Here is an 18182-nt window from a genome sequence, read left to right on the forward strand (position 1 = left end):
CTGGTCCCAGGTGGGCTTGAGGGAGATCGACGTTGCCTCCTTAGGCCACTGGGCACAAGCTGCACCACCACCACTGGTGTGATGCCAGGTGTGGTGCTGAGATCAGCAGGTGGCCCGCTGCATGGGGCCCTTTGAGGCCCATGGAGGGCTGTGGGAGGCCAGTGCAGGTCCAGAGGCACAACCATCTTCCCCAGTCCATGTCCAGAGGCGTCTGCAGACATGGCCCCCAGCCCTCGGTCCTCATCTGCTGGGCCAGCTCATCCCATCATGCAGAGGGGTCAAGTGACTTGTAAGCCCAGCATGAGCAGGAAGTGAATAGGCCCTCGGGCAGGTCTGAGTCCAGGCAGCCATGAGCTCCCAGGCCCAGAGCATCTAGAGCTGAAGGGAGCTCCTTAGCGCTCCCCCTCACCCCGCCGCCAGCCCAACACACACAGTGATGGCCGAGGGCCTGAATGCTGCTGGGGAGTCTGGGCAGACCCCAGCTTCAAAACTCATGCAAATTCACCACTCCACTCCATAATACATCTGAATGCATTTTAATATAAAAATAACAGCTTTCCCCCAATTCTTGCTCTAGGAAAATGTGCTACGCTCACCTTCCCTCTACCCCTGTCCCATCAGGCTCAGAGCCAAGGCCGTAGGGCTGCTGAATACACATGTGAGGGGGCTGAGGGGAAGATCACAGTACCAGGAGGGCAGGCAGGGCACTGCCAGGCTGGCCAGTGGAGGGGTGGGGGTGTCGGTCCCACCAGGGGCTGGCTTGGTTGCTGGTGCCCTGAGTCCTTCTCTGCCCGCCTGGGTGTTGCCTTCACTGATGGAGGTAGGCATCCAGCCAGATGTCACCAGACTTCTTCAGGGATCTGGGAGGTGGGGGTGGCAGTGGCGGTGGGTGTTAGGATCTCAGTTGCAAGATCCTAACACCCCTATATCCCCCATGATAAGTGTGAGCGGAGATCTCCCCATTCCCTGTGGGTTCCCTTCCCTGGGGGCAGGCAGTGATGTGGGCCCGGAGGGTGGGTTGGGAGAACAGCTGAATGCTCATTCTCTGGAATGGAATCTAGACTGGGGTGAGGGGTGTGGGGTAGGGGAGCTGGAGGGCAGCCAAAGCCAAGTCCAGGCATGAGCCTGGGTGGGCCTGTCCCTCCTGCATCGAGTTCTCCATTGCCGCCTCCTGCTGGGCACTGCAACCCAGGGACAGAGAGGATGTGGAACCTGCCCACCCCATCTTGGGCCTGATATTAGGCGGTGGAGCCAGAAATGTCAACAACCTGCTAGGAAGCCCTGTGCCAGGCGCTCTAAAGGGCTGTGCCAAATGGCAGGGGCTCACAGCATCAGGCTGGGAGGGATCATGAAGGAGAAGTGGGCGTCTGAATCCCAGCATAGGAAGGAAGGGCACCCAAGGAAGGGGAACAGCGTGTGCAAAGACCTGGAATCTGGCCTCTGTTCCCCACCTCCAAGGTGACCGCAAGGGCTGAGCCCCATCACCCCTCGCCTGCATGGCTGCAGTGTCCTTTGCTCTACTTTTCCACTTCGACTCCCGCCCATCAGTCATTCCCAGTAGGGGCAGCTTTCCAAGATGCAAGCCGGGCGTGTCCCTTCCCTGAGCGCCTGCATGCCCGCCTCGGTTATCCATGCCATGAGCTTGGCATTCGGGGCCAAGCGCTTTCTGCTTTCTGCCTAAACGTCCCTCGTCGAGGCCTCTCCCCTCCTCCCTGTCCCTGCTCACAGGTCAGCCTGTCAATACCGCCCACCCTACCACATTATTAAAAACGGCAGCCCCTGCCTGGCCGCCCCTCCCCTCCCCTGTCTCCACCCTGAGGGGCTCTTCATTGTTCTTTTGCCCATCTCCTGTAATGTACTTATTTGTTATTTTAACTGCTTGCCTTTTCCTCTGCTAGAAGGAACATCAGCTCCAAGAGGGCAGGAAGCTCCCTGGAGCCTGTTTTGCTCCGATTGTAGGAAAACAGCCTGTCGAATGGCAAGGGCAATGCCATCTTCAAGCAAATCTGATAACCGATGCTTGACCCCGAATGCCAAGCTCATGGCATAGATAACCTCCTCCTGTAGACGCTTGTCTCCAGTGATCACCAGGTTCATAAGAACCACCTGCATGGGGCTCACCCTAAAAGCTTGCTATACAGAGGGTTCTTTTTGGAGGGCATGTGAGGGGAGGTACCAACTCTTGGCTGCCTGAGATACGGTTTTTTGTTTGTTTTTGACAGAGTCTTGCTCTGTCGCCCAGGCTGGAGCGCAGTGGCGTAATCTCAGTTCATTACAACCTCTGCCTTGCGGGTTCAAATGATTCTCCTCCCTCAGCCTCCCAAGTAGCTGGGATTAAAGGTGCCCGCCACCACACCCAGCTAATTTTTGTATTTTTTTTTTAGTAGAGACAGGGTTTCACCACGTTGGCCAGGCTGGTCTCAAACTCCTGACCTCAAGTGATCCGCCCACCTAAGCCTCCCCAAGTACTGGAATTACAGGCATGAGCCACCGCGCCCGGCCCTGAGACATGGCTTCTGTTTATAAGTCCCTATTAAGTGTTTCTTTCTGAGAAACTGGATCTGTTAGCTTCTTTCCCTCAGCCTTTGGAGGCAGGTTTGCAGAGACCTGCTCACTGCAGGCGCTGCTGTGTTTGTGAGTCTGCAGCAGGTGCTCCAGAAATTCTCGCTGTGTGCATGAAGGCTGGGGAAGGGAGGAAGGGCATGGGACACGGACAGAAAGGCTCAGGGGCCCCGGGGGCTCAGCAGGAGGCTGACCTGGACAAGGGCAGGCATAGGCCCTGGGGAAGCCACCAGAGCAGAGGGGCCAGGCTGCGGCCTCACCTGACGATGTCCACCAGCGCAGTGAGGAAGGGCTTCACTTCGTAGCTGAGGCCGTGCTTGGCACACAGTGACTTGACCAGTGGGGCCACCCGGCTGTAGTTGTGTCTCGGCATCCTGGGGAAGAGGCTGGGGGTGGGGAGCGTGTGCTGGCACCTGAAGTGGGAGGCTTCCAGAGACAGGCCCCACCCACGGGTCCCCTCCCAGGACCCCTCCCAGGACCCACTCCCCACCTCCCACTGGCCTCCAGCACCCACACTCACTGGTGCTCGATCTGGAAGTTGAGGTGCCCGCTGAACCAGTTGGTGAAAAGTGAGGGCTCCACGTTGCAGGTGGCTGCCAGCTGCCGGAAGCCGGCGGGGCACAGGTGAGAAAGCTGCTGCAGATCCCTGACCCCGCCATCCCCCACCTGGCGGCCCCGTCAGGGCCTCATCCCTCCTTTGCCAGTTGGCTCCTAGCGGGGATCCCCCACCCCACCCAGGACGGGCCCCACCCAGCCCCACCCCTGCTGCCCACCTGAGAGCTGGCCCAGTCCCGGTGCTTCTCGTGGCCGATCTCCTTGGGGATGTGGTTCATCTGTGTGATCCACACGAACCAGTGGCTCTCCAGGACCCTGTGGGGAGGCTCGGGCACTGCCCTAGGTCCAGCTCACCACTTAGGCACCCTGAGTGGAGGCTGGAGGGCAGCTGTCTCCAAGTGGCCTCGACTTCCTTATCTGTACAATAGGAGTGTGGTCACCGCCCCCTTGCCAGTGTTTAAAGAATCTGAATGAAGCAGTGTCCACTGTGAGGCTGAGCCCAGAGCAGCTCCGACCCCCACGGGGCCACTTACAAGCCAGGCCACGCTCCCTAAACCCACTGACCCTGGGCTCCTGTCACGCTTGTGTTCACGTGATTCCGCCAGCAAGCCAGGGAGGTAGTGCCACTGGCCCCATTCTGCAGACCGGGAAAGGGGAGCTCTGGTTGGGGGGTGCAGTGGGGTCACCTGTTGCCTGTGTGTGACCTCGCCACCCCCTGCCATACCTGACAGCAACAAAGAAGAGCAGCACCCCAGGGACACCGTAGAAGGGGAGGTAGGATAAGAAGAAGCGGGCATAGAAGCTGGCGGCCCACAGCAAATCCTGTGGAGGAGGGCAGAGGCAATACCGAGGGGTCTCCAGGCGCCCCGAGGTCTGGACGCCTGGTGGGTGGGAGGGGGGCCTCAGCATCCAACCCTCCTGCCTGATTTGCCTCAGAGCCCAGGACAGGCCACCACCCCCTCTGGCTTTCTCAGTTGAGTAAAGGAACAGGGTCCTTGCCCTGTCAGCTCACGAGGCTGACGTTAGCGACAAAGGTGCCATGCAGGGTGTGTTGGGGAAGACCCTGCCAGGAACACAGATGCCTGGCAGAGTCGGCCCAGCAATTCCTCCTGGGAAGACACCCTCACCGAGAGAGACCCACACACCCCCCACTCCTCAACCCCCACACACACGTACGGTGACGGGCACACTCGCTCTCCTGCGGCGCGCACACATGTGAGCCCCACTGTTGCACGCACATGTGCACCCTGTTTGCCTTCATGGGCAGGTACTGTCCCCCGAGGCACCACCTCCTGCCACGGCAGCCGTATGCCCGGGGTCCTGGGCAACCCCACTCACCGCCCACTGCATGCACACCAGCATGTACGCCAGATTTTCCACTTCAAAGTTCACCAGGGTGAGCAGCGGCGGGCCGACTGCAGGAAGAGGCACGAGAGCGCTCAGGAGTGGGGCTGGACTGCCCAGGTGGGTGGGCCGCAGAGTGAGGGGCTCTGTTACTCCAGGAATGTCCCTGGGATGTTGGTGCTGGTCACGTCCAGCTAGAATGACCCCTATCACTCCCGACCCTGTGTCTAAGCCTCCTCAGGCTGCCCTTACCCCACCACCTCCCACCACCCTTCACCGCAGGTCAGGGCCAGCCTTGAGTCCTCGCTCTGTCCACCCCAACAACTGCCCAAAGACTCTAGGGCTCCAGACCACTCTAGTGTGAGGGCAGGAAGAAATTCTACGTGGGGCTTGGGGAGGCTCCCAGCAGGGCTGTGATGGCCCATGACTGCAAGGTGTCCGAGGCACGGGAGACAGCTGGGGCAAAGGCATGGTGCTGGGAGAGTGTACAGGCTGCAGAGGCTGGGAGGGTGCCATGACAACGGAGACTTGACAGGCATGCCCCTGCCCCAGGAAGTGGCGGGGAGTGTGGTCCAGGACAGCAGGGAGGACAGTGCAGGCCCAGGCACTCCCCCATCCCAGAAAGACAGATGGACACTCACTCAGGAAGAAGTACAGATGCTGCTGGTTGTAGGGTAGGTATCTGCGTTTCTTCTTGCCGTACTGTGGAGACAGGCAGTGGCTGGAGACAGCAGCTCTCCAGGCCACCTCCTTCTCCTGGGCAAGGTCACGGGGCTGGCTGGGGCCAAGGGTCAAAGGCAATTCTAGATTCTAACAACTGGGCTGGTCGTCCCCAGCAGCTACGGCAGGTGGGAAGGAAAGATGTGAGGGCAGGGGTTGGTTCAGCCAGAGTGGAGGCTAGATCAGGGGCTAGGTCGGGGCAGAGTGGGGACCCAGTGCATCAGTTCCCCCTCAGCTGCAGGCCCAGCCAGAGGGTGTCCACGTCCCTCCCCACTCACCTCGACGGATGACTCCCCCAGTAGGAAGACGGGCGCCACCGTCACATCTGGGTCTTTGTGGAAGATGTTGGGCTTGGCGTGGTGCTGGAAGTGGCGGAAGTTCCACCAGTGGGCGGAGAAGCCCTGTGGAGGAGGAGGGGGCTCTCAGGAGCAGGCTGTGCCCCCCACTCTGTACCCACACACTTGGGCAGACCCAGCGCCACTCAGCACCTGGCTGCCCACCCACCCCACCCTCACCTTTAGCTGCCCCATCACGAACTTCTGGGCCACATGGTTCCACCGGGACTTCTTGAAGATGGAGGCATGGCCCAGATCATGTTGCAGACACCAGGACTGAGCCTGGGGAGAGAGGCAGGGTCAGAAGCTGTTGGGAAGGACGGAGCCCGCCAGGGCCTGGGGCCCCAGCGAATCCTTTCAGCTTGCAGGGTACCCCTGTGCTAATGCTCCATTTCAAGATCCTTGTGGGCCAGTGTTCTCTTTTTACAGGTGAGAACTGAGTCCCAGGGAAGTGGAGGGGGCTTGTAAGTGTCACGAAGCTGCAGGGCAGCAGCCTGTGGCTCAGTGGCCCTGTGCTTGATCAGGATTTGTTAAAGAAGGAACTTCTCGGCTCATCTGGAACGCAGCTTGACCCACAGACATGCGTGATGGGCCTTCAGGCTGTTCACTCATTCATCCGTTTATTCATCCATTCATCCTTTCATAGGTTCATTCGTTCATTTAGCAAATATGTTCACAATGCCCGCGTGCATGGGGGCCCACGTCTGTTGGGCAGTTAGGGTGGCTGCAACACAGAGCCGGGGTCACCTGGGAGATGGCCAGGATGAAGGCGGCCAGGGCACTGGGCACCCAGCCAGGACCCAGGAGGTAGATGAGGAGCCAGGCCAGCACCTCCATGGCCAGGATGTGGCCCAGTAGGAAAGCAAAGAAGGTGGGACTGGCATCAAACAGCTTCATGTCCTCGGCTGCCTGGTGCAGGGCTCGGAAGTCCTCGACCAGCTGTGCCTGCCATAGCAGAAGGGCCGATCAGCCAAGGAAGAAATTCCTCCCCACCCCCATTCTCCTGGAGCCCCAGTCACTCCTCCCAGCACCAGGCCCAAGGGGTGTAGGCAAAGGGGAATGAAGTGCCGAGAGTACCCAGCCCGGGGTGTGAGCTGGAGCACTGGCTGGTGGCGAAGCCTCCTCTCCCTCCCAGAAGGTATGGGGTGGGTAAGACGCTAGAGCCAGGAGAGAAACCAGCTCATTAAAATCCTCCTTGTAGATGGGGATGCTAGGTGACAAGAGGGAGGGAGCTTGCCTCGGGATCCAAATGAGTGCCTGGCTAAACCAGATCTGAAGCCCTGGACTTCTCAGGGCATCCCTACGGCTTCACTTTCAACTGCCTGCCCTCTGGGAGGGGAGGGGAGGCCCAGCCCTGACCCTGCATCCCCTTGGGCGAATGCCGAGGGAGCTGCTCCTGGCCATGTGACAATATCTCCCAGCCCTCCAGCCATCCCCCTCCCTCAGGGGCTGAGGCTCCCCTAGGGCCCTGCTCACATTCAGGGGTCCATCCTGGCTGGGTTCCTCTGGTGCCAGCTCTCCAATCAACAGGGGCTGTAGGAACTTGCGCACGAAATTGAGATCTTGATGGAAGGCACGGAAGGCATCCTGAAGGAGAGCAGACAATCAGGCAGACAGACAGACACAGCTGAGTAGCACAGTAGCAGCCAGCAGAGACGGGCGGAAGGACCATGGATGGATGGGCAGAGCAGATGACAGGTGGACAGAAAGTCAGCCGGCTGATGAATAGTCAAAGACATGGGACCAAGTGGGTCCGCCTTGCCCATGGGCCCTCCCTGGTCCTCCCAGGGCCCCAGGTTGTCCTGCTTTTCACCCATTGCCTGCTGTGCTCCATCCGCTTTACCCAGCACAAGGGCCCCTCTCTGAACATGGTCAAACATCTACAGCTCTGGATTTACAGAAAGACCTCCCTGGAAGACTCCGATTTCTTGAACCACGAAGAAAGGTTCTACTTTTCTAAAAAGCTTTCTGTAAGTCAGACATGTTTCCACTGCATGTAGAATAAGATCTCGGTCACAAACATTTGATTCACCCCGTTTGTACAAACATAAGCAGTGGGTGAAGGGTACGTGGGAAAACTTGGAACTGAGGCTCACTGGGTCATGGGGTGGGGGGATCAGTCAAGGGCCACACACATTGAGTCCTTGGGGGTTTGCAAGGAAGACACTTGAACAGTTAAACTCATTTGACTTACAAAGCAGGAAGCAGGAGTAGAAAATATAATTTTTTTTTTTTTTGAGACAGAGTCTTGCTCTGTTGCCCAGGCTGGCATACAATGGCACGATCTCAGTTCACTGCATCCTCTACCTCCTGGGTTCAAGTGATTCTCCTGTCTCAGCCTTCCAAGTAGCTGGTCTCAAACTCCTGACCCCAGGTGGCCAAGCTGGTCTTTAATTCCTGACCTCAGGTGATCTGCCCGCCTTTGCCTCCCAAAGTGCTGGAATTATAGGCGTGAGCCGCCGTGCCCAGCCTAATTTTTTTAAGTAAATAAAATGGGCCAGGCATGGTGGTTCACATCTGTAATCCCAGCACTGTAAGAGGCTGAGGCACAAGAATTACTTGAGGCTAGGAGTTCAAGACCCACCCGGGCCACACAGTGAGACCTTGTCTCTGTTTCTACAAAAAAGAAAAAATAATAAATAAAATGAATAATCTAACATTCTTGCGATTCTGTGTAATAGCTGGAATGGGGGTGGAATACAATGCAGGAGAAGGAAGAAAGAGTAAAGAAAGAGGGTGAGAGGAAAAGACAGACCAGGAGAAAGATAACAGCCAGGGAAAGAGACCAGCCAGGAAGTGGCCCCAGAAGTACTACAGCAAGCTTGAACTTCACACCTGGGCTCCCGGAGCCCTCCGGGTCTGCCAGTGGTCTTGGTATGGTAATCGGCTCACTAATTGCTCACAGCTCTTGGACTGATGATTTTCCTTGTACTTTCAGAGTCTCTCTCTGAATGGACTAGCCAGAGCCATACAGCAGCCTCCACTATAGAACCAGCAGCTGGGTGGTGTTGTCCCCACGGGTCTGGAGAAGGGAGGCCTCCCGGTTGCTAAAGGAAACACCTTTGCAGAAAGCTGACTGAGGACAGGGGCCTCCTATTGTCCTCTTGCTAATGAGCCTACCAGCTGGTGTAGGTTAAAAAGGAAGTGACAGCTGGGGCCCTGAAGTCACTGCCAGGACATTCTCCTACAACCCTGGGGGAAGAAAGCACTTCAGGTCCCTCCAGCACCCACTAAGAGGTAACACCGACATGATCTGCTAGGGGTCCCCTTGCCTGCTTTTAGAGGCCCAGGGCAGCATGCGGACTAGGGGGCTGGTAGGGTGCCCCTTCTAGAATAACCTGGGCTGACTTGGCTCCTTCATCACAGAGGAGGGGCTGTATAAGTGCAGATCTCACCCCCTCTGGACATGAATCCTGAAACAGGGGCAGCAAAACTCGTAGAAAAAGGGGCAGAGGGAAGGCTGCGGGGTCCCCAGGAAGCTGTCTGGGCCCCCGGCTACCTGCGGAGCTGGGGCTGGTGTACAGGGAAGCTGGGAGGGAAGAAGACTCTTGGGGTTCTGCTGACCCCACTGGGTGACTTTTTTTTTTTTTTTTTTGAGACAGGGTCTTGCTGTATCGCCCAGGCTAGAGTGCAGTGGTGCAATCACGGCTCACTGCAGCCTCAACCTCCTGGGCTCAGGTGATCCTCCCACCTCAGCCTCTCCCGTAGTTGTTGGTACAGGTGCGTACCACCGGGGCCAGCTAATTTTTAATTATTTTGTAGAGATGAGATTTGCCATGTTGCCCAGCTGGTCTTAAACTCCTGGGCTCAAGCAATCCACCCCACCTCAGCCTCCCAAAGTGTTGGAATTACAGGAATGAACCACCACGCCAGCCCACAAAAACACTGAAAAATTTGAGACAGGGCCTCGCTCTGTCACCAGGCTGGAGTGCAGTGGCGCAATCACAGCTCACTGCAGCATTGAAATCCTGGTCGTAAGTGATCCTCCCACCTCAGCCTCCCCAGCAGCTGGGACTACAGGCACATGCCACCATGTCTCATTAACTTTTGAGTTTTCTTTTTATAGAGTCAGGATCTCACTATGTTGCACAGGTATGTCTTAAACACCCGACTTCAAGCGATCCCCCCCATCTCAGCTTCCCAAAGTGCTGAGATTACAGGTGTGAGCCACACCTAGCCTCTAATTTTTTAATTTATTTTTTATTTTTTGAGACAGAGTCTTGCTCTGTCGCCCAGACTGGGGGGCAGTGGCATGATCTCAGCTTACTGTAACCTCTGCCTCCCAGGTTCAAGAGATTCTTGTGCCTTAGCCTACTGAGTAGGTGGGATTACAGGTACAAACCACCACACCAGGCTAATTTTTATATATTTTGTAGAGTCGGGGTTTCACCATATTGCCCAGGCTGGTGTTGAACTCCTGAGCTCAAGCAATCCTCCTGCCTTGGCCTCCTAAAGTGTTGGGATTACAGGCGTAAGCCACCACACCCAGCCAATTTTTAAACAATTGTAGTAAAATATACATGAAATTCACCATTGTAAGCATGCTTAGGTGTACAGCTCAGTGGTATTAAGTGCATGCACAGTGTTACCCAACCATCACCATCATCCCGCTCCAGAACCTTTTCACCTTCCGCAACTGAAACTCGGGCCCCATTAAATACCAATTCTCCATTCTCTCCTCCCCCTGCCCCTGGCAACCACCACGCTAACTTCTGTCCATACAGATCTGCCTCCTCCAGGAACCTCATCTGGGAGAAATCACATTTGTCCCTTTGCCTCTGGCTTGTTTCACTCAGCACAGTGTCCTTACGGTCCATCCATGTTGCAGCACATGCCAGGATGTCCTATCTTTTCCGGGCTGAGCCGGCGTGATGCCGGGTCTCTCTCTCTCCTTTGCGACTCCCCAGACGCACACACACATGCAGACACACCCACCAGCCCACCCCAGCAGGCATCACTCAGAAACATGCCCACAATCACGGCCCACATGAACACTCAGCCAAACACTGCCTTGCACACAAGGTACGCAAAGATGCAGCCGGCACGCACAGACGCACCTGGTATAACATGCTAGCTGTGGCTGCGGCCCCAGAATCTCCTCCCTCCCAGCCCTTCCCTCTCTCATCCCGTGTCAGTTCTGGGGACACCTTCTTGAGCTGAGGATTTTGGGTCCAGACTGGTCTTCTCGCCTCCTTTCCCGTTGGTCCTGATTCACCCAGGCCAGCCCTGTCGAGGCACTGACGGGGAGGACAGAGCCAAGCCCACCCAAGGGTCTTCAAGCCAGATCTATCCCTTGCAATGATAAGGGGAGGTATGAGCCCCCTCAAGGCTGTGTCAGAGAACCCCAAAGCCATTGACAAGGCTCCAGTTGGGGGAGGGACAGGTGGGGCTGTGACAGTTCCCTGAGAAGCAGGCTGGGCTCTCAAGGCTGGGTGGGCACCCCAGGGCTGTGCTTCTCATGCTGTCAGGGAGTGCGAGTAGGGCAGGGGCCTGGACTCAGGCTGAAACCTGACAGACCAGCAAACAGCCTTTTCTGGAACTGGCTGAGGTCATGTGACCTGGTCCTCTCTGGGCCTCTCCTTAAGGATGGGTGGGGGGGGCCACACAGAAACTAAGACTCAGAGAGGTTAAGCTACTTCTTCAAGGTCACACAGTTCCATTTGACTGAGGTTAGATCAGAGCCCAGGTCTCTTCTCACTCATAAGTGGGAGCTGAACAATGAGAACACATGGACACAGGGAGGGGCACATCACACACCGGGGCCTGTTGGGGGGTGAGGGACAAGGGAAGGGAGAACATTAGTACAAATGCCTAATGCATGTGGAGCTTAAAACCTAGATGAGGGGTTGACAGGTGCAGCCAACCACCATGGCACATGTATACCTATGTAACAGACCTGCACATTCTGTACATGTATCCCAGAACTTAAAGTGAAAAAAATGAAAAACCGTGCTTGTGGCCACTCCTGGACCAGAGGGGAGGCAGCAGTTTTCCTAGGTGGGGTGCGGGGGTCCTTGCCATGAGGCCAGTAACTATCTCAAGAAGCCAAGGGCCAGCTGCTGGGAGCGTGGGCTGCGGGGGCAGGAGGGTGGTTGGTTCTTGGGCCTCATCAATGGAGCCTCAGGGAACTGTGGGAGGTCCCACCCTCACCCACCCTAAGTGCACCCAGGGGTATGTGCACCAAGCCCTGTCCCCCCAACCCCCACACACACCCAAGTGAGGGGAAAGCGGTACTTGAGGTCTTTCACTGGGTACCGAAGCAGAGGTGGGTGAAAGCGCTGGAATCAACATGGCACCCCTAAACACAAACTTCTGGCAGCGACCGGCTCTGTTCACAGTGGCATCCTCAGAGGCCGGCACAGAGCAGCTGCTCAACAGCAGGTATGAACAAGTAAACAAGAGCCAACCCTCCACAGCCCCCAGCAGGGGCACGAACCATTTTGCCGGTGAGGAAATGAAGGCTCAGCGGGAAGGGACATCTGCCCCGGTCACAGTTAGTAGTGGCAGAGCTGGGATTCGAACCCAGGCCTATCTTCTGTGATGTTCATGCTCCTTCAGGACACAGAGACAGCTCGGCCTGGCCTTGGTCCCTGGAAGCCTAGAGTGGCTCAGTTGGTCCCAAGAGCTCATGCCCTGCCCCAGCCCCACCATGAAGCCCACACAGCAGCTGGTAAGGGGAGGGATCCCAGAGCCGGCCTGCCCAGGATGGAACCTGAGCTGCTACCCAGGAGCTAGGGAGCCCCAGTCAAGATCACACCCCTCTCTCATCAGTATTTCTCATCAGTAAACTGAGAACCACAAATCCCCATCTCACAAGGCTGCTGGGAGGATGCAGTCGGTGGCATTAAAGCACTTAGAAGGGGCCTGGTGGTTGGCAAGAGCTCCATAGCCCAGCTCTTTCCTAGCCCTGCAGCCCTGATGCGCCTCCTCCTGAGAGTCCACTTAGAGGTAAGTGCCTGCAGGAGGGGCCTGTAGGTGTGGGGGAAGAGAGTGGAGAAGCTGCTTCTCTGCCTGCCTGTTAAGTCCTGGCCAAGCCTGAGGCTGGGATAGAGTAGGGACTGGGAGCCTCCTTCCACCCCAGAGACACAGCAGGGCAGGGAGGGATTTTTGGTCACTCCCTAGAAGAATCCAGAGTGTTCCAGATCAGTCAGGAAGGGGGTGAAGCAGGGAGTGTGGCAGGGCTGCTGAGGGCTCAGGTGGTCGGGGTCTGTCCTCGCTGCCTTCTCATGCCTTTGTAGGAGGTTGGGGTGACAGGGCTATGCCTCAAAGGACACCCCCAGGACATTCCTGCCTCTCTCCTCTCCCAGGTGGGTGGGTAGAGCAGGAGCATGCCCAGCACACCATGCTCCATAAGCACTATCAATATCCCATTTTACAGATGAGGAAACTGAGGCCCAAAGAGGTCCAAAAGAAACACAGCTGTAAACATGGGACATCCAAATTTGGCCTGTGTAGCGGAGCCCAACTCGAAAGCAGACGTCCCCAAGAAGCCATCCCTGTCCCCCAGCACCCCTCAATGTCCTGGCGAAGGGTGGGCATATATGTGAAGTCTTTTGCAACCAGGATGTTTGGCCTCACAGGTGTCCCTGACCCCACAGTAGCCCCAAAGCAGCTATACCCTCTGGCTCCTGGTCCTCTCTCCACCACTGACCTCTGGCTCCACTACTGGAGCCTGGCTGTTTCATCAGAAACCCGCAGGAAGAGACCGAGAGGGACGCCCGGGGCAGTATCCTGCTGACGCCAACTCTTCCACAAGGAAGGGGCAGGGCACTGCAACTCCTCTGGGGAAGGGGCCTGGGTGGGCGGTGGCCTTGCAGAAAATGCCTGTGAGAGGCCCAGAGCAGTCCCACTTCATGGGAGTGGCCATTAGGGGACTTTCAAGGCAGTCAGTGTGGTAGGAGGGAGTGGAGTGGCTCTAGAGCCACCCCCCTCAACTCCCGTGTCCTCAAATCTGCCCGGTCCTAGTCCTGTCCCTCCCCAGCTCCCACCCAGACACAAACCCTACCCTCATGGCCCAAGTACGAAGGCCCTACCCTTCAAGGGTCCCAAGAAGGTTCCATTATACCACCCAGTTTCAAACTCTTTCTCATCTACAAAATGGGTTAACAATAGGACTTACCTCATAAAGTTGTTAGGCGAATTCAATCAGTTGCCACATCTAAACCCCTCAGAACAGTGCCTAGTCAATAACTGTTGGCTGCAATTACTATGATGCAGCCTCCAGCACAGCACTGGCCACTACTTCCTCCAGCTCAGGCCAGGCTCAGAGGACCGCCCAGAAGGAGGGCCCGAAGGCAGAGGGCTCAGGGGTCTGCTGGAACTTGGATTTTCCCAGTTAGGGCTTCAGCCGAAAGGGCACCAGGGGCTGCTGGGAAACCCATCTGCCCTGAGGAGCTGTGGGCAATGCGTTCACCACACCCATGAATACAGTTTTGTTGCCCATGGTAACCAGGCACCCAGGTGCCCAGCACCACCCTCACAGTGTGCCCAGGACACAAGCATTCTCATCCTCATCACACTAATGGGGAAACTGAGAAACAGAAGTGAAAGGATGTGTCCAAGATCATAGAGCGAGGCCAGGCTGGCTCCCTCTCTAAAGACAACACGCAGCTAAATCTAATGTCTAATGGCTCGCACTGGACCAGTGTGCCTGTGTCCACAGCCTCTCCTGCTCTCTGCCCTGGCCACACTCTACCTCTTCTAAGTGGTCTCCCCTGGGGGAGGGCAGGTCTCCATCCTCCCTTCTCTTGCCCTTCTGGAAGGCTCTGCCTTCGCTCTCTCCATTAAGGATCCTTTTAAATGTCCATCAGACTCCCCAGGCTTCCCTGCTCTGCTCTCTGAGGCTCCCCATCCTCTTTAGAATAAAGCCAAAGTCCTTCCGAGGACACAAACATCCAGCATGAGCCAGCCCGGCTGCCTCTAGACCTCACTGCCAGGCTCTCTCTCCACTGCTCTCTGCTGCAGCCACACTGTATTCCTGGAACACAGGACACACGGTCCCACCTCCGAGCCTTTGCTCTAGCTGATCCCTCTGCTATGAACTCATTCCCTGTAGAAGTTTTGCTCACAGCTACATCTTCAGAGGTGAGAACCGTACGTGACACAGAGAAGATGCTCACTGATGGATTTAATGAGTCAATCATTGAAGAACGAATGAGTGCTGGAAATAAACAGGCTAGGTGGCAGCATAGCATGCACTTAAGAACATGGCTGTGGATTCAAATCCCAGACCAATCACTGAATTTCAAGCCACTCTGCCTCTCTGAGCCTTTGTTTTCTCATCTGTCAAGTGGCAATAACAACAAATGGCACCTGCCTCATAGGGGCACTTTGAGGATTAAAAGAGACAGTTTCAATAAATCAAGTACTGAATTCAAAACCTGGCACACAGTAGGCGCTCAGCACATGGCCCTTGTATACTTATGGCCAGCAGCGGCTGGGCCTCATCTCCCTGGCTGGCTCCACTAGTATCAGGCTGCCTATGACTCTCAGACAAACCTGGCCAAGGGCCCAGAGTACTCTCCCCAGGGCACCTGGCCTTGTATCCCAAGATGGTCACAGGCTGACTTCATGGCATAGAAACTCTGGGAATTTCCTGGCAGGAAGGCTTCATTGCCTGGACATGAGAACAGCTGATGGGCAGCCGGGGCTGGTGAGAGGTGACGGCCGGAACACAGCCCTGGCAACTGGCTGCCCCACCTCCACCTGAGGCCATCGCCCAGGATGGGATGCCTGGGGCCTGGGCTCAACTACACAGGGCACTGGGCTGGCCCAACCCCTGGTCTGCCCTGAGGATTCGTCATGGACAAAGGCTGATTGCTCCGCCCCAGCAACCTCAGTCCCTTTGTCCTGATTGGACCAAGTGTTTCTGGCAACTCTAGTCCAGGCTGTGGGGCCTTGAGGGAGCTAAGAGACAGCCTAAAGTGTTCCCTTCCTACTACAGATAGGACCGAAACCAGCTAAGGACACCCAGGAAAGGGGTAGCCGTGCAGGGCTGTCCCACCGTACACTGCAGTTTGCAGGGCACAGTCATACTTAGGGGCCAGCAGCATTTACCGAATACAAACTACTACATGGCAGCCCTGGGCCACGGACTTGAGAAGACATGATCCTGCCCTCAGCCAGCTCACTGTCTGCCCCAGCTCGCCCCACTTTACAGATGAGTAAACTGAGGCACAGAGGCGTGACATGCCTGCTTTGCTTCAGGGTCACTCAGCGCCTCCAACAGCAGAGCTGGGACCCAGCCCCAAGGAGCAGAGAGATATTTTTTGTTTATTTGTTTGTTCGTTTGAGACAGAGTTTCGCTCTTGTTGCCCAAGTGCAATGGCGCGACCTCGGCGCACCGGAACCTCCGTCTCCTGGGTTCAAGGGATTCTCCTGCCTCAGCCTCCAAAAGTGCTGGGATTACAGGCATGCGCCACCATGCCTGGCTAATTTTGTATTTTTTTAGTAGAGACAGGGTTTCTCCATGTTGGTCAGGCTGGTCTCAAACTCCCGACCTCAGGTGATCTGCCCACCTCAGCCTCCCAAAGTGCTGGGATTACAGGCGTGAGCCACCGCTCCCGGCCTGAGACGTTTTTAAAACAGATATTCTTGGCTGCGAATCAATGAGAAAACTGTGTGATGGAAGTCTCAGCATCCCAAGCTAAATGTTAAGTCAGTAATTCCACTTGGGAGGAACCCCAGCATGGGCCTGGCATCAGGCAGGAAAGAGTGATGAAATAAAAGCTTTCTATATCCCGGCTGGGCGTGGTGGCTCACGCCTGTAATCCCAGCACTTTGGGAGGCGGAGGTGGGTGGATCACGAGGTCAGGAGTTCAAGACCAGCTTGGCCAACATGGTGAAACTCCATCTCTACTAAAAATACAATACGCCAGACATGGTGGCACATGCCCGTAATCCCAGCTACTCAGAGCCTGAGGCAGGAGAATCACTTGAACCTGGGAGGTGGAGGTTGCAGTGAGCCAAGATGGCGCCATTGCACTCCAGTCTGGGTGACAGAGCAAGACTCCTCTCTCTCCAGCAGTTGGTGGGGGGTGCGGGGAGTAAAGTTTTCTGTATCTATACTGTCCTCCAGGTTACAAAAGACCAGAGCAGGCCGGGAGTGGTTGCTCATGCCTTTAATCCCAGAACTTTGGGAGGCTGAGGCAGGAGGAATGCTTGAACTCAGGACTTTGAGTCCAACCTGAGCAACATATTTTTAAACAAATAATAAATGATAAATAAAACATATTTTTTAAAAACAGACCAGAGCAGGCATCCACAAGACTCCTTGAAGGGAGGCCAGGGCTCAGCCAGGCCAATGGGGAGAAGCCGTGCCCCTCATCTCGCCATGCCCTGGCAGAAAGGCAGGCACACACCCCCACACTCACCCAGACATGCAAACACCTGCACACTCAAACACTGCCCCTGGGCTGCTTCATCCCACGGCTGTGCTGTCCCCTCGGGCCAGCGTCTGGCCCCTGAGCACCCAGGGATAAGGCTTTCTCTCTCTTTTTTTTTTTTTTTTAGAATTTCAGGAGGATTCTTATTCTCACTCCTCAGCCTCATGGTGTGGAGGGGAAAAGAGGGGCTTTCTTCCTCAAAGAGTCCAGTGAAGATTGTACAATGTGCTGGAGATGGCAATCAGCAGAGAGCAGGTGGCCCTGGCAAGACGGACACCGATAGTCCCGGGACCGGACAGAATCTCCTCTGCTGCCCAAAGCGCCAGCATTCAGAATTCATGTCTCAGGTCTTGAAGACCTTCCTGGTACTCAGTGTGGCCAACCTAGAAATTTGGATGGTCAGGACAGGGCATCGTGGCCCCAACCCCTATTATCCAGGTGGGGAACTGAGGAAAAGGGGCTGGTCCGGCTGCTCCACCACCGGACTCCAGCCAGACAGTACCCTGGGACCAGGCTACATCCCTCCCTGTCTAGACAGGGGCTGGGGTTGGGAAGTTGGGGTCCCCAGGGGCCAGCCTGTTCCTGGGGTGACTGTGCTTCCCGGAGAGGCCCACCCAGCCTGGCTGGCAAAGCCCTCCCACGTGCAGCTGCTAGCCCGAAGAGGTGAGTCACTGTCCCTGAGCCCTTTACAGAAGCTCTTGGGAAAGCCACAGACCTCAGGCCGGCCCAGCCCCCAGCCTCTAATGGCAGCTCCTCACCGGCCCCTGGGGACCCTGCCCTGCCCCACCCCTAGCACTCAGCAAGCACCCAGCATGGGGACGCAGAACTGAAACAGGGACCTGCGAGCAACAGGGCAGCCCCTCACCGAGGACAGGCTCTGCAGCATGACACACCCACCTCTGAGGCCCCCTCCTCCCCCGCAGACCTGCTCCGTGGACAGCTGCGGGTCCTCCACACAGGGAACTGGCCTCCCTACCCCACATCTGACCCTGGCTAGTCCACCCCAACTCTGGGTCCCGGCGTGGAGGTCAAAGGTCAGCGAGGGGAGGGAGGATGCTAAGGCCCCACAGGTGGAGCGGGACATCACGCCCACGACCGAGCTCCAGGCTCCACCCGCCGGTGGGTGGCTTCCTTACGGCTTCCTTACCGTGGCGTCCTCAGCGCCGTGGTGGCCGATGAGGCGGCTGCCCCCTGGGTGCCGCTGTGCCCAGCGGCTGATGTCGTAGACGCGGCGCTCGATGACCAGCCACTTGTCGCCGGGCTGGTCGTGCGCGCGGATCTG

General features: G+C 56.7%; 1 protein-coding gene across 1 annotated transcript; it reads right to left on the reverse strand.

Moving 5' to 3' along the window:
- Positions 1–520: 520 nt before the first annotated feature.
- Positions 521–18182, reverse strand: FADS3 (fatty acid desaturase 3). The gene is made up of 12 exons (XM_011993349.1): positions 18048–18182; positions 6993–7103; positions 6264–6461; positions 5697–5798; positions 5460–5582; positions 5103–5163; positions 4456–4532; positions 3842–3939; positions 3336–3432; positions 3083–3162; positions 2823–2975; positions 521–860 (listed from the first exon to the last, which is right to left on the reverse strand). The coding sequence occupies exons 3-12, from the start codon at positions 6411–6413 to the stop codon at positions 809–811; spliced, it is 993 nt and encodes a 330-aa protein (XP_011848739.1). The 5' UTR covers positions 6414–6461; positions 6993–7103; positions 18048–18182; the 3' UTR covers positions 521–808.

This window comes from Mandrillus leucophaeus, unplaced genomic scaffold, assembly GCF_000951045.1.
Source record: "Mandrillus leucophaeus isolate KB7577 unplaced genomic scaffold, Mleu.le_1.0 Scaffold43, whole genome shotgun sequence".
Lineage (NCBI taxonomy): Eukaryota > Metazoa > Chordata > Mammalia > Primates > Cercopithecidae > Mandrillus > Mandrillus leucophaeus.